The 15208-nt window shown below is 41.5% G+C and overlaps 1 protein-coding gene across 7 annotated transcripts; it reads right to left on the minus strand.

The window, feature by feature from the left end:
- Positions 1–597: 597 nt before the first annotated feature.
- jakmip3 (Janus kinase and microtubule interacting protein 3) lies at positions 598–14443 on the minus strand. Of its 7 annotated transcripts, none has more exons than XM_069517516.1 (24): positions 14101–14441; positions 13510–13711; positions 13188–13430; positions 12097–12336; positions 11372–11572; positions 10714–10827; positions 10475–10621; positions 10034–10171; positions 8890–8925; positions 8577–8648; positions 8171–8275; positions 7148–7276; positions 6965–7048; positions 6765–6827; positions 6589–6687; positions 6337–6435; positions 5104–5163; positions 4678–4743; positions 4350–4418; positions 4147–4224; positions 3630–3863; positions 3423–3488; positions 2713–2769; positions 598–1740 (listed from the first exon to the last, which is right to left on the minus strand). In XM_069517516.1, exons 2-23 carry the CDS (start codon positions 13642–13644, stop codon positions 2719–2721), a joined length of 2529 nt encoding a protein of 842 aa, XP_069373617.1. In that variant the 5' UTR covers positions 13645–13711; positions 14101–14441; the 3' UTR covers positions 598–1740; positions 2713–2718. The 7 variants fall into 7 exon arrangements, with proteins under 7 accessions (XP_069373617.1, XP_069373613.1, XP_069373616.1 ...); XM_069517512.1 differs by having other exon boundaries at positions 10466–10621; positions 14101–14439; XM_069517515.1 differs by having other exon boundaries at positions 5110–5163; positions 10466–10621; positions 14101–14434.
- Between the last annotated feature and the right edge of the window lie 765 nt (positions 14444–15208).

Consider the following 15208-nt stretch of genomic DNA (forward strand, 5'->3'; position numbering starts at 1 on the left):
CTTTATGTACATTTTCGAGAAAGCCTGTTACTTTAGCAACAAACCTTTATTTAAAAACTGTTAAAAATCAAATGAAATCATAATTAAGTTGAAAAAATTATTATGACTCTCAATTTTTATTGAGTGAAAAAAATCACAGTGAACGACTCAAATGTTTCAGCTTCAGTGAACACACACACACACACACACACACACAGACACACACAGGTCAGTGCTCATTACTGTAGATGTTCTGAAACTGAGGTTGTTTCAGTCTGAACTCTCACATTCACTTTGTCTCTCACACACACACACACACAAACACACAAACACAGTAATAATAAAGTGTGTGTCTATAAATTGGAGTTGTCATGTTTTAATCTGAAGTCACTTCCTGTTTAACAGGAATGAACCTGACAAACATTTCATGAACTCACTAGAAAAAAATTATAATATACTAATATTATAGATCTTTGTGTTTTTAAAGATCTTTCATTTTATTGATAAGTGATTCATTGATGAGGCCGTGTCACTGTGGGTTAGGTGAGGAAACACGTTGTGGCCTGAACGAGAAAATAAAGATGGTTCCACCAAACAAAAAACAAAACAAAAACATAGTTTATTGTTCAGTGTTTTAATGTGATCACAGAAAACTGCAGACTTGTCAGATGTTCAGACTCTCAGGATAAAAAAATATCATCTGGAATCAGAAAAGTTCAACAGCAGGATCCATTTTTTAAAACATGTTTTAATTCTGCTTCAGTTTAAAATCTGAGAAATATTCACATTTCCGTCGATTATTAGTTATTTACTTGTTTTTCTTTTTTCCACAACATTTAAAATGAAAATAACAAAAGTGAAACATGAAAAAAACCAGGATCTTTTTTTTTACTAAAAATCAATATGATTTGAAAATAATGTAAGGTTTGAATACTACAGACTAAAATGACTTTCTCCATCATATAATTTAATATAATATAATAGCGGTGTGAAGCGCAGACATACTCGTGAACAGTTCATGTGTGAAACATCGTGTTAAATCCAAGTGATAAAAACCTGTTTTTAGCACTGATCAGAATAATACTATTCAATAATATTATCATTGATACTGTTCGGAATCATTTTTTTCAACAGCTTCATCTTCCAGTTCATTTTCTCCACAAGTGCTGAAACTATGTGATGGTTACACATTGTCCCCTCAGATCCATGCGTGGATTTACACAATGCTCCAGTCTGCAGGTGGAACAGCCAATCAGAACAAAGTTTAATTCACTTGCATTAGTTTTCCATCATGTTTCTTCTCAACACGTCAGAGTTCTGACTCGTTCATTAACAGTTAACTAACAACAACGTCAACACTGAGGTCAACCAGCTGAGTGAACTGAACTAGCTAGAGATGTTTCCAGTTGGTTAGTGTTTGAGAACAGCTGGTTCAACCTGCTCGGACAGGAGGCAGGTTTAGTTAAAAACAGACTGAATAAATAGTTCAGTCCAGCACCATGTTAATCCAGTGACTCACTGACGCCACCTTGTGTATGTCAGCTGTACATCAGGTCAACAATAGCTAACAGTAAACCATTCTCTTCATCAGACGCAGCACAGTGGAATTCTGGGAGGATGTTATGGTGTAGTCAGGTGACAGCTCGACTCTGATCTGATTGGCTGAGGAGTGGGGGCAGGCCAATGTGCCTCTGTCAGTGAGCTGCTGGTTCCAAACCCTGGATCCTTGTTGTTGATTAAAACCTCTGAGAAAAAAGCTGACTACAGACATGAACACAGACATGAACATGTTAACACGTTACACGTTACATATATATATATATATATTCATATAATATATATATTTTATGTGTATATATATATATATATATATATATATATATATAATTTCATGTGTTTGTTCAACTTTTCATTTTATCTGTTAGTTTTAGTTTCACATTGTAATTTAGGGACTAAAGCATTTTGTCTGACATACGTACGTCCTGTCGTCACCACCTACGTGGGCGTCGCCTACCTATACGTGACTCTGATTGGTTTGTAGATGGCGTCTGACGTGGGCGTGTTGTCAGTTGAGGGGGTAGTAGTTTTTCTCTTTAAATGCAGGAAATGAATGAAGCCCTTCATGTGGTTGCCATGGTAACATGATGATGGTATTACTAGCAGCATCAGCACCTTCAGGCACAGTAAATGCAGTACTACAGTACTCCACAGTACTACAGTATTATAATACTACAGTACTCCACACTAGTTCAAATGCACCAAATTAACATCCTTGTGGTTCAAACACTTTATCGTCGGAGGTGAAGACTGCAGCTGCGTCCTCTTCTTCTTCTATGGTTTAATGTGTCTCTACTTCCTGTGATTGGTCCAAAAGTCCAAACTATCCAACAAAGTGTTTTCACTGTGAACCAACAGAACCAGGTTCAGTTTGAGCCAGACCCAGAACTCCTCTTCTGGTCGGACTACACTTTAGTTCAATAAAATTTTCTTTGAATATCGCCAACTCATGGCATCATTTTCTGGCACTTTACCTGTTCAGGTCGAGACCTTGAAATATGAGTTAATCCCAACTGTTTCTACAATGTTGGTGAGTTGGTCTAGACCATGTCTGAGGAACCTTTCACACCTGATATTTAGTTTCAGACTAAACTGAAGAGTCTGACGGTGTGAAACAAACAAGGTGTGAACGAGTCCTGTCTATAATCAATAAAATGTTAGAAATCATGGACTCACCAGCTGTTAGGACCAGAGGATAAAGGCCAAAGAGAAAAATAGAAACAAAAACAGAAACTGGAAGAGAAAAACAATGAGGGGTCAGTCAAATGATGATGATGAAGATAGTGATGATAATGAAGATAGTGATGATAATGATGATGATGATGATGAAGATAGTGATGATAATGATGATGATGAGAGTGATGATGATGAAAATAGTGATGATGATGATGATGGTGATGATGATGATGGTGATGAAGATGATGATAATGATGACGATGATGATGATGGTAATGATGATGGTGATGATGATGATGATGATGATGGTGATGATGATGATGGTGATGAAGATGATGGTAATGATGATAATGATGATGATGGTAATGATGATGGTGATGATGATGATGGTAATGATGATAATGATGATGATGGTAATGATGATGGTGATGATGATGATGCTGATGATGGTGATGATGATGATGATGATGAAGATGATGGTAATGATGATGATGAAGATGATGATAATGATGATGATGGTGATGATGGTGATGAAGATGATGGTAATGATGATGATGAAGATGATGATAATGATGATGATGGTGATGATGGTGATGAAGATGATGGTAATGATAAAGTTGATGGTAATGATGATGGTGGTGATGTAGTACTCATGTTGCCATGGTGATAAATGGACATGTACTGTTTAACATGTATGTCACATGCTTTACCTTCTCCTCAAGTTCTTTGATCTGTCGTTTCTGGTTTTCTATGAACTCCTCCAGCTCCTTGTTCCTCTGACAAATGCAAACATCTCTGTTAAATATTGTTTTATTGTTTCACTCACTTTGTGTTATTTTGTTTGTATGAAGGCTGCTACACAAACACAGCTGCCAGAATGATGGATTGATTGATTGAATCGTTGTTGACATGTTTACCTGTTGCGTCAGCTGCAGTATCTCCATCCTCTCTCGGAGGATCTGAGTGTCTCGTTCTCTCAGTTCGCACATCACACTTCGTTTCCATTGGTCCATGGCTCTCCTTAGCCCCTCCCTCTCCTCCTCAGTCAGTGTTTCAGAAAGACGACTATCGTCCATCTTGAATCCCTCCATCCTGGATGACTCCTCCAGCTGCAGAGCCTCAAACAACATGGCCTCCAGCTCTAGGATCCTCTGCATCAAATTCAAACATTAGAAATCAATATATTTAATGTGAACTGAAAATAAAATGAAGATGTGAACCCCAACACCCAAAAATTACAATTTCATTATACACGTTTCAGATGTTGTTTTTTGTGGTACTTTTGTGTTTGTTGTGTGACTTTGTGTTTTTTGTGCTGTTTGTGTGTTTGGTGTGTTACTCAGTGTGTTTGTCACTTTGCTTGTTAATCATCTTTTTTTCCTGTGTGCTTGTTGTGTTTGTGTGTTTGTTGTGTTACGCTGTGTGTTTGTTGACCTTGTGAGCCTGATCCATCGACTGCTTCCTGTAGTCCAGCTCCTCGTCTAGATAACCTTTCTGTTTACTGAACAGATCCTAGACACCCAAAAGAGGCCAAAGGTCACAATTCAGCAACTATAACAAAAGTATAACTGTAAATATAACTATAACTGAAACTAAAACAATAAACGTAAGAATAACTGTTATTATACATTTTTCACCTTCTCACTTGCAATGTCCAACATTTTCTGCTGTAGAGAAGACTTTGTCACTTCAATGGACTCCAGCCACTAATCAGAGAGACAGACAGGTGGAGACACAGGTAGAAACAGACAGGTGGAGACAGACAGACGGGTGGAGACAGGTAGAGACAGAATCAAGTTCATATAAACACCAGAGTTTTTCAACCTGTGGTCCAGGACCTGTCACAGAGACACAACAGGAAGGGACCTGTTCCGTCAAAGGTCAGGAGCACGATCTAAAACCAGGGTCAAAGGTCAATACAGGTCAACAAACAAACATTGTGTGTTCATGTCAGTTGTGTGTTACCTTCTCCGCCAACGTGAGCACAGTCCTGGCATGAATCACCACCACCTGCTCCTCATTGGACAGATTCTACAGCAAAAACAGGGAAAAAACATTTGAATAACATTTGAATAACATGTAACAACATGTAAGCATGTTAATAATGTGTCAACAACATGATATTTACTTAACACAACAACAAGATGAATACAACATATCACAAAAGTGCCAATGTGTGAACATCATTAACACATTTTTACAACATGTCAACAGTTTACATAATGTTGACATGTTATAACAGGTTAACATGTTTTGGCATGTTTTGTGTTGTGTTACAACCTAACCCTAACACAATGAAATTGTGGTAACTGGATAATATGATTCCAACTTCAGATAAATCAAAAGTTTGACATCTATGAAACATACATGTACAAAATAAATTCAACATACACTTACGGCGTTATCTCCCAGAATGTCCAGTTTCTTCATCAACTCACTGATCACAATTTCCTGAGGAATATAACACATGATACACATGATGACACATGTGAACATGTGATGACACGGTTAATCACGTGATGACACAGTGTTAGGATGAGGACAATGTTAGGATGAGAATGCTGTCAGGATGGGAACCATATTGGGTGAGGACGATGTGAGGATGAGGACAATGTTAAGATGTTAGGATGAGGACGCTGCTAGGATTGGGACAATGTTAGGATAAGGACGATGTTAGGATGAGGACGATGTTCGGATGTTAGGATGAGGACAATGTTCGGCTGTTAGGATGAGGATGATGTGAGGAAGAGGACAATGTTAAGATGTTAGGATGAGGACAATGTTAGGATAAGGATGATGTTAGGATGAGGACGATGTTCGGATGTTAGGATGAGGACAATGTTAGGATGAGGACAATGTTAGGATGAGGACGATGTGAGGATAAGTACGATGTGAGGATGAGGACGATGTGAGGATGAGGACGATGTTCGGATGTTAGGATGAGGATGATGTGAGGAAGAGGACAATGTTAAGATGTTAGGATGAGGACAATGTTAGGATAAGGATGATGTTAGGATGAGGACGATGTTCGGATGTTAGGATGAGGACAATGTTAGGATGAGGACGATGTGAGGATAAGTACGATGTGAGGATGAGGACGATGTGAGGATGAGGACACTGGTAGGATGGGAACCATGTTAGGATGAGGACAAAGTTAGGTTGTTAGGATGAGTACGATGTTAGGATGAGTACAATGTTAGGATGAGTACCATGTTAGGATGAGTACAATGTTAGGATGAGTACAATGTTAGGATTTGAGGATTAGGGCGATGTTAGGATGAGTACCATGTTAGGATGAGTACAATGTTAGGATGTTAGGATGAGTACCATGTTAGGATGAGTAAGATGTTAGGATTTTAGGATGAGTACCATGTTAGGATGAGTACAATGTTAGGATGTTAGGATGAGTGTTAGGATGAGGGTGATGTTAGGATGAGTACAATGTTAGGATGAGTGTTAGGATGAGTACGATGTTAGGATGAGGACAATGTTGGGAAGTTAGGATCAGGATAATGGAAGGATCAGTGAAGCTGGAAAAACAGATGGTGGATATGTTGAATTCACTTCATAGAACAGACGGTTGGTGATCATGTGATCATGTGTATATGTGTAGGTGTTACTCACTGTGACTCCCTCGGCCTCACAGTAGATCTGCAGAGGACTGAGGCCTTCTGGGAAATGGAGTTGTTGGAAATTAATGGCAGGTGAACGTCGCTCCCTCTCCTAGAACCAATAGAGTTTCCATGGAAACACAGTCTGTTCGTCAGTCCGATTTAATGTGTGTGTCTGTTTAAATTAGTTGTTTATTTCACTATGAGCATTTGTTGTTGTTTGATTCAGTGTGACTATGTTTTGTTGTTGTTGATGTTTGTTTACCTCCAGCTCTAGGATCCTGAACTCCAGCAGCTCGTTTTGATCTCTGACGTCTTGAATGTCATTTTTTAGTCGCAGCTCTTCACCCTCCATCAGCTTCACCTGAACAATTCGATGACACCCAGATGAGCTGATGTGTTGTTATGGAAACGTTCATGTTTGTGTCTAAAGATTTTCACCTTTTCAACAAGCTCCTGATTCCTCTGATAGAGAGACTGTTTCTGCTCCACCCACTGCACATCCTGGGAGACAGACAGGTGAGAGAAAGAGAAAGAAGAGAGAGAGGTGACAGGTCAAAGTGATTGTCTCGGTTTTTGTGTCTGTGTGTGTCTGTGTGTGTCTGTGTGTGTCTGTGTGTGTGTGTGTGTGTGTGTGTTACCAGTCCTTGTTGTGTTAGCGCTGTCTCCAGGTCACTGACTCGACTTTGATATCGGTCAATTTCCGTCAGCAGCTGCTCTCTTGTCTGAAACACAGGGAATCAAACTGTCAACCTGTCAGTGCATTGCTCCATCACTGGAAACAAAACCCTCTGTGCCATTTCCTCGCTCAGAAGTTTGGTCACCTTGATCTCATTCTCAGCATCATAGTTTCCTCCGCTTGTCTCCGTCAGGAGAGCGTAAGCTCGCTGCAGCGCCTGATACTCCTGAGTCAGCTGACGGTAACGAAGTTCCGCCTCTTCACGCATGACCGCCTCAAAGACACAAACAGAAGACCAGAGGTAACGAGATGTTTATTAACCAATTATTAATCAATTAACAGCCGTTATCAACAATTTAGAAAACATTCATTAACCCGAGGATAAACCAGTGTTTGTTTGGACAAAGTTTCAGAGGGAGACTTGCTGAACATGTCACTGTTAATGGAAAAGTTGATGTTTTCAGGGATTTGAGACCGATAATGATCAAAGATGAATTCGAGGAAGTTGACTCTTCCAAGACTTAATTTCCGTGAAGCTGTTTGCTAGAGTCAAGTGAGTGGAAGTGGTGATGGATTAATTAGAGATGTAGAGCTCGACGTCAGCAGTGGAAGTGGTGACAATGACGTTTGAATGATGTTTCAGAGAGGGAGCAGCTAGAGGGTGAAGAGGAGAGGACCAAGCTGCGAACTTTGGGGGACACCTTAGGACAGAGGTGGAGGGTAAGTTGTCAGATACTGAGATAAGACCCCCAACAGTGAGCATTGTCAGTCATGTTGAGGGAGGAGTCAAGGTGGGAGAAAACAAACAGACTGGTTAATGGTGTCAAAAACTCAGCGTCCGAAAAGAGAAGATTGTCATTGTTGAACGATGACTAGTCCTGTCATGTGTTGTGAAATCTTCAAACAGGTCTTTAGAGAGGAGGCAGAGTCTGAGAGGCGAAGTGTTTTAGATGGAAAGACAATGGTTAGTTCGGATTTAGATTAGGTTCAGATCAAGATAAGTTCAGGTTTAAGTTTAGTTCATATTTAGAGTTTGTCAGGTTTAAGTCAGGTTCAAGTTTTGGGAAAAACTATAGTTGAGGTTAAAGTCAAAGTAACATCCTCTGAAGTCATGGAGACACATGCGTGTCTTTGTGTGTGTGTGTGTGTGTGTGTGTGTGTGTGTTACCTCCTCTGGTTCAGTGTCTGGAGTTCTATCGGTGTGAAAAGACAAAGACGATCCATCAGAGTCAACCGACGCTTCTTCATCATAACCAAAGAACGTCTCTATGACCTGCACACCCACAAACACACACACAACCAGATGTTAATGAATCTGTATGTGACCAGACCCTCAAAACATACAAAGCATTAACAAACTGGAAAGACCACCTTGACCCTTGACCTCCTAAATCGAATCAATTCATCTGTGAGTCCAAGTGAATGTTTCTGCCAAAACAAAATGTGTGTAATAATGTGTGTGAAATAAAGTGTGTGTAATAATGTGTGTGAAATAAAGTGTGTGTAATTAAGTGTGTGTAATAATGTGTGTGTAATAAAGTTGGGTTAGGGTTAATTAAGTGTGTCAGTCGCACCCTGCAGGCTCTGAAGGTTCGTTTCCTCCTCACTGAGTCCTGACGTCTGTATCTCAGCAACATGTCTCTCTCCTGCAGTACACACAACAAAATAAAATGATCAATACCACAACAACATGAACAACTACACAATTAAAAAAAGCAGTATAAAGTGTACATATATATATATGTATACATGTGGGAACTGTTGGGTTTATCTATATTAAATAAGATTTAAGGTATTGGCCTTCTATGTAAAGAGCTTTGAGATAATGTTTATTATGATTTGGCACTATACAAATAAAATTGAATTGAATTGAATATATATACGTACTATAACATTCTTAACATAACCAGCCGTCTCCAGAGCCTGAAAACAAAAACAGAAACTTTTAGTTATGTCAGATTACTTAGTGCTGAAACACTGTAGAAGTAGTAGTATTAGCGGTAGTAGTATTAGCAGTATCAGCAGAAGCAGTATTAGCAGTAGCAGTGTTGTGGCTATTTGTTCAAAAGATGTTTCTGTCAAAGTAAACTAAACAAAAAGCCACTTAGGCACCACTTCAGTTATGTTGTACTGATGCAATTAAAGAAGTCCATTGTCCACGCTGAATTCACGGCTGGGCAGATTTATTTTACGGCTCAAAAGGAAAGATATGCATGTGCTTCTCCTTATTAACAAACCTGTTACCTTTATTGGGAGTCCGACTTGGTTAGGGTTACCCTAACCTTAACTTTGTGTCACCTAGTGTCATATGAAATAACAAATAATTATACTCAGAATATATCAAACTAATGTATAATGTATTATGTATTAATAGCTCCTACAAGTAGTATTAGCAGTAGCACTAATAGTAGTAGCCGTGGCAATAAAAATGACAATAATAATGAACTTTATACATAGAGCACCTTTACATACCATATGGATAAAAATAAAAAAAACCTTTATAAAAGTAATAAAATGTTAATTAATTACTTTATTTTGGAGGAGTTACACTCAGACTTTGACAAAGATCACTTCGAGTGATGAAGCATTGTTTTTACAGGATTAGTAAAACTGGCTCTGATTTGTTTTTGAAGAAAAGGGCCAGTTCTTCACATTTTGATGGAGAGAGCTGCTGGTGTCAACCGTGGAGAATAATACTCTGAGTTCCCAGCATTGTCTGCAATAATCCTTCCTTGTAATACGTGTGGCTCTGTTAAAGGAGGTCATGGCTTCTTGGTAAATATGACATTGAACTGTGAGTCGAGTTTTCCTCAACTTCCTGTCAGCAGTAGCAGTATTAGAAGCAGTAGCAGTGGTAGTAGCAGTATTAGCACTGTTAGCAGCGGTAGTAGCTGTAGCAGTATTAGCAGTATCTTGCCCAAGGACATTTTGGCATGTGTGACTGGGATCGAAGCACTGACCTTCTGGTTGGAGAACAGCCGCTCCACCCCTGTAGGTAGCAGCAGTAGCAGTATTAGTAGTAGTACGTTACCTTGGACAGGTCATCGATGATGTGTTGTTGCTCCAGAACCTGTAACCGCAGAAACTCCATCTCTCTCTCCTCCTGGCTGTAACCATGGTAACTGGTGGAGTGGCTGCGGTCCAGGTCATTTAATGAGCTGGGTCTCCTCTATGGAGGACAACAAATGCTGCTGATGGTTGTCACTGAGGAAACTTCCTGTCTGAAGTTTGTAGTTTTCTGGTTGTAGTTCTGAATCCATCATGGCATTTATCCACACTGACTCACATGACCTTTACAGTCAGAGGCAACAGAGTGAACAGTCAATGCTACTCGACTAAGCTAGCTAGCTTCTAACCCTAAAATATTTTAACCTGATGTTTATTAATTGTATATTTTAAACTTTACTGACCAACAGACTGACACAAAATTATAACTGTGTGTGTTGCAGGGGTCAGCGGTTACCATAGTTACCATCTCCATGTTCTCCTGTGTGACAAATCGAAGCTTGTTGTCGAGGCGACGCAGCGCAAGAGCCAGTTCCTCATTTTTCCTGCTCAGTCTTTTGTTTTTGTCCAGTAGAGGAAGAAACTGACTCTCGGCCTCTCGCAGACGCTTCAGCTAAAACGTGAGTAAACAATAAAGAAGCAATCAACAGACAACAAAAATGATACAGCTAAAGGATGCTTGTGAAGTGTGTATGTGTGTGTTACCAGTTCGTTGCGTTCTTCAGACAGCAAAGCGTTTCGATCCTCCAGCTTCCTGACGATGGCGCTAAGCTCAGCAATTTTCAACTGAAACCTCCGGGTGTCCCGGTCCTCCTGAGACTGCGCGCACACGCATGTACATGCACACAAACAAATACACACATACATGCACACATACATGCACACATACATGCGCGCACACACACACACACACACACACACACACACAGTGTGAGGACTTTAAACTGTGGATAATTAACTTTGAAACCAGTAGCTTGTCACGCTCCATTGTCACGGGTCGATGTCGTTATGGTAATGACATGTAACTTCCTCTTCTTGATAAATGTCACACTAGGAGAAAAACTGATTTAACAACACGTCAGTCACTGAAAAATTTTAACTGGAAAAAGCTTCTGAATCCAAAGTTGAAATGTTTTCACCTGCAGGATGTTTTCCAGCGGTTTAAAGGACAGACTGAACACACACACCTCAACAACACATCATCTGGTCACATGACCGCCTGCGTCGTGAAGACCACTGAGCAAAGGGATGTGTGATTCTGAGGATTAGAGGCTCCACATGTTTGATGATGTCATGATGAGATCAGGTAACAGGACGTTTGATTCTACATCATGCAGCACGATCGAGTTGAGGCGGAGCTTACAATGTGAGGAGCAGTGTTAGGGTTGGGGCTAGGGGTGTGACTGGGCTGGTTTGTCCCCACCCTCTGGGCGTCTCTCAGGGCTGCGATTTGCTGCTCTGCTGCCTGAGTCTGCAGCTGCAGGCGGTGAGCATGTCCAGCCTGCAGCCCCAGAGCTTTATCCAAAACACTGACCGCTCGGTCCTTCAGTTTTATCTCATCCATCTGCACACACACGGTGAGACACACATAGGGAAACAGACAGGTAAGAGGTAGGGTTAGACAAGTAGATCTACAAGTAGACAGAGAGGTAAACAGGCAGGTGAGGGGCAGAGTTAGTCTGTCAGACAGGTAGTGGGATGGAAATAGACTTAAGTATGAAGCTACATTACAGGTAGGTCATTGAATTCAGGGGTCTGGTTAGATTTAGAGGGCCAGAGGTTCGGAGGCTGTGTTTGAAGAACCACTGCTTCACAGCAGGTTCATCACAGGAGGTTCACAGCGATACAAATGACTGGGTCTCAGGACGGATGTCAACACGTCAACTTCAAAATAACTGCTTATGAAGTTAATTCATTTTTAATGTTTCATAACTTGGTTAAAGTAACTAATGGTTTATCACATTCACGTCACAGTCAAAATGTTCCTATGATGATGTTTCTGACTGATGAGGAACATTAGAATGAACAGATTTGTGTTTGAGCAGACATGTGCTATGTTTGTGACATATGTGTGATGGTGTCTTGTACCAGTCGGCGGATCTCCCTCTCACAGTCTCTCTTGGTTCTGTTCAGCGCCTCCTGGTGCTGGTGATGAGCTGATCGCAGATCAGCTGCTCGGGCCTGACAGGCCTGCTGAGCTGACATGAGAGCCTCCTCTGTGAACCTCTTAGCTCCTCGCAATTCCTGAACTTCCTGCTGGAGGCGACAACGCTCTGCCTCCCAGCTCCTCCTCGCCTCCTCCACTTCCGCCAGCAGAGTGCTCCTCACCTGAACAACAAGACCAAGAGTTAGACATTCTAGTTATCTAGTAAGTTGTCCTGGTCAAGTCGCAAGAGACATTTTAATCTAAGACAATTGGACAAGTGGGTTCAGCAACAAATCCAGACTCAAGGGTTAGGATTAGGGGGGGTTAGGGCTCCTCTCTATATATGATTTACAAACTTGGAGAAGGTTTATTATTGTAGCCACACAGTGTCTTGTCTGGGGGCAGTGTAAGAGCCTGTGTACTGGGTTGTTTCTCATCATGAAGTCAAACAGTGTCTCTGGGCATTTGACCGGACTGCATATTTATTATTCTGAAGTCTGGAGTGATATTTCCCACTCTATCGGATTGTGGTAGCATAGACGATTCACCAGTAGATCACCAGTCCTCAGCTGTGGTCCTGATCATACCCCTGTGATCCTGGTCTCACTTCTGGTCCTGCTTTCTTGGTCCTACCCTTTGATCCTAGTCCTAAATCAAACCCTGTGGTCCTGGTCTGATGTTGTGGAACTGGTCCTAGCCCTGAACCTGTGGTCCTGGTCCTAACTCAGGCCATGCTGTCCTTGTCTTACCCCTGTAGTTCTGGTCCAAGCTCAAACCCTGTGGGCATGGTCCAAACTCAAACCCTGTGGACCTGGTCCGAAACTCAAACCCTGTAGTTCTGATCCTAACACTCTGGTCCTTGTCCTAAATCTAACCTCTCCAAACTGTTCTCCCCATCCAGGAAGACAAGACTGGGAAGAATGTGCGATATACTTTACCTGTGACTGTGACGATTAGGGATCAACCGTAAACAATGAGATGATGTTTACAAACCGAAAGAAAGAGACAAACAGGTAGATCAGTTGTAGATCACCTTGTCCGTGGATCCGTCCCGCAGCGTTAGCACGAGTCCGTTCAGACGTTGAATCTCTCCGTCTTTGATCTTGATGACTCTCATCAATTCCATCTCGTGTTGCCGTAGTAACGTCTCTCTAGTAACTGCCAGTTCCTTTTGCTTCTCTTCGTGGAGTTTGGTTTTCAGTTCCGTCACAGCAACTGTTGCTCGGTGATGCTCTGCCTTCAGCTCCTGACTCTTCTCTCTCTCCAGACGACTCACCTGACGACACACAGTCATGTGACTACAACACTGTAGAACTACATTGATACCACTGCTGTGTGGGATTTGCAGTCCTCACCTTATTCTTCTCTTGTTGTAGTTCTATCTGGATGTCTGTCAGTTTGGCTCGAAGCTCATCATTGGCTGCTTGAAGGGTTGCCATGGCGTCTGGTCGCTCCCCTTTCCCCCGCCCCCCAAATCCTCGCTTTGACATTACCACCTGCACCTGCAGGCTTGGCCCCACCCACGGAGCTGTCTGTCAATCTGAAGGTTGACTACATCTAAACACACACACATGTTGTTGTGCCATCAACTAATCAGATTCTACTTTGACATCTGTGTGGTTAAAACTTCCTGTTTACTGTCAGATCCCATGACACTCATGATGATTGTTAGGAGACAGGCCGCGAACAGTGGATGTCTCATAACCAAAAGAGTACATAGTACCACAATAATATACATAGCACACAGCACTGGGGTCTACTAGTATCAGTAAGACTTGCAGTATTTGTACTTGTTCACTGAAAGTGAGCACACAAGGATGAAGTAGGTCCTGTGACCCTGTAACACTTCATAGCATTAATACATGACTGTTTCCATGGTAACATCAACCCTGCTGTCATCTTCTCACACACACACACACACACACACAAAGAGATAAATCACTCACCATCCAATAGGACGCCTCCAGCACTGCATTGCTGTGTGTATGTTTGTGTGTGTGTCAGTAGGTTAGCTTCCTCTCCACAGCATGCTATCAGCAGTTAGCTTCACTGCAGCTCAGTGTGTGTTTTTGTGTGCACAGCCAGAATCAGCCTCTCTCCACCTATCTGTCTCTCTGTCTCTCTCTGTCTGTCTGTATGTTAGCAGTTAGCTTTAGTTGCTGTCAGTGTGTGTGTCGGTGCTTTTAGCATCTCTGCAGCCTCTCCTGGCGTCATCTCCTCCTCTTCCTCCCAGCATCCCTCAGTGATGAACTGATCCATTAGAGCTCTGTCTCCCTCTGCTGGAGGCTCACCCTCGTCAAAGCATTACCTGTCACTGCCAATGATGTCTCATCTGGTCCTTACTGTCTCACCTGGTCCTCATTGTCTCGCCTGTCTCATCTGGCCCTCACTGTTTCCCGTCTCTCATCTGGTCCTCACTGTCTCCACTCTCTCCCCTCTCTGAAAGGATTAGTCGGGCCCCTGTTCGTCACAGACCCAGGTTCTTCAGCTGGAGAGACATTCACACTGAATCAGAGATGATGGTCAAATGTTAGAGAGCGAATCATGGTTCAGTCGTCAGTCAGTGCACATGTTTTTGGGGCGTGGCTCTGACAACAAGGAGGTGGAATCAAGAACCAGAGGTTTAAATCTGTTCACACAACACTTAAGGTGTAATATATATACAAAGTATCAGTTTAGAATTATATGCATTACATTTATACTTATATTTATACATATTACATAACTAATCAATCTCATGTTGCAATTTCTATACATTTCTACTTCCTTCAAACTATATATTCTTAAAGAAATAGCATATTCTGTTTTTATCTTTTTATCTTATCTTAATTTCAAGAGTCACCTCGTGTATGAATTACATTTGAACTGAATGGATGGGAAAATTAATGATGGTTGGATGAATACCTGTTGTTGACGTTGGTCTCCTCCAGCAGCTGTTTGAATGGATGGATGAATAGATGAATGAATGGATGAATGGGAGTGGACTTCCGTCGGTGCACACACTCCCCCCAACAAACCAGTGAACATCCCGGGTTAGAGCATGCTAGCTGTGAA

This window comes from Paralichthys olivaceus, chromosome 21, assembly GCF_024713975.1.
Source record: "Paralichthys olivaceus isolate ysfri-2021 chromosome 21, ASM2471397v2, whole genome shotgun sequence".
NCBI lineage: Eukaryota > Metazoa > Chordata > Actinopteri > Pleuronectiformes > Paralichthyidae > Paralichthys > Paralichthys olivaceus.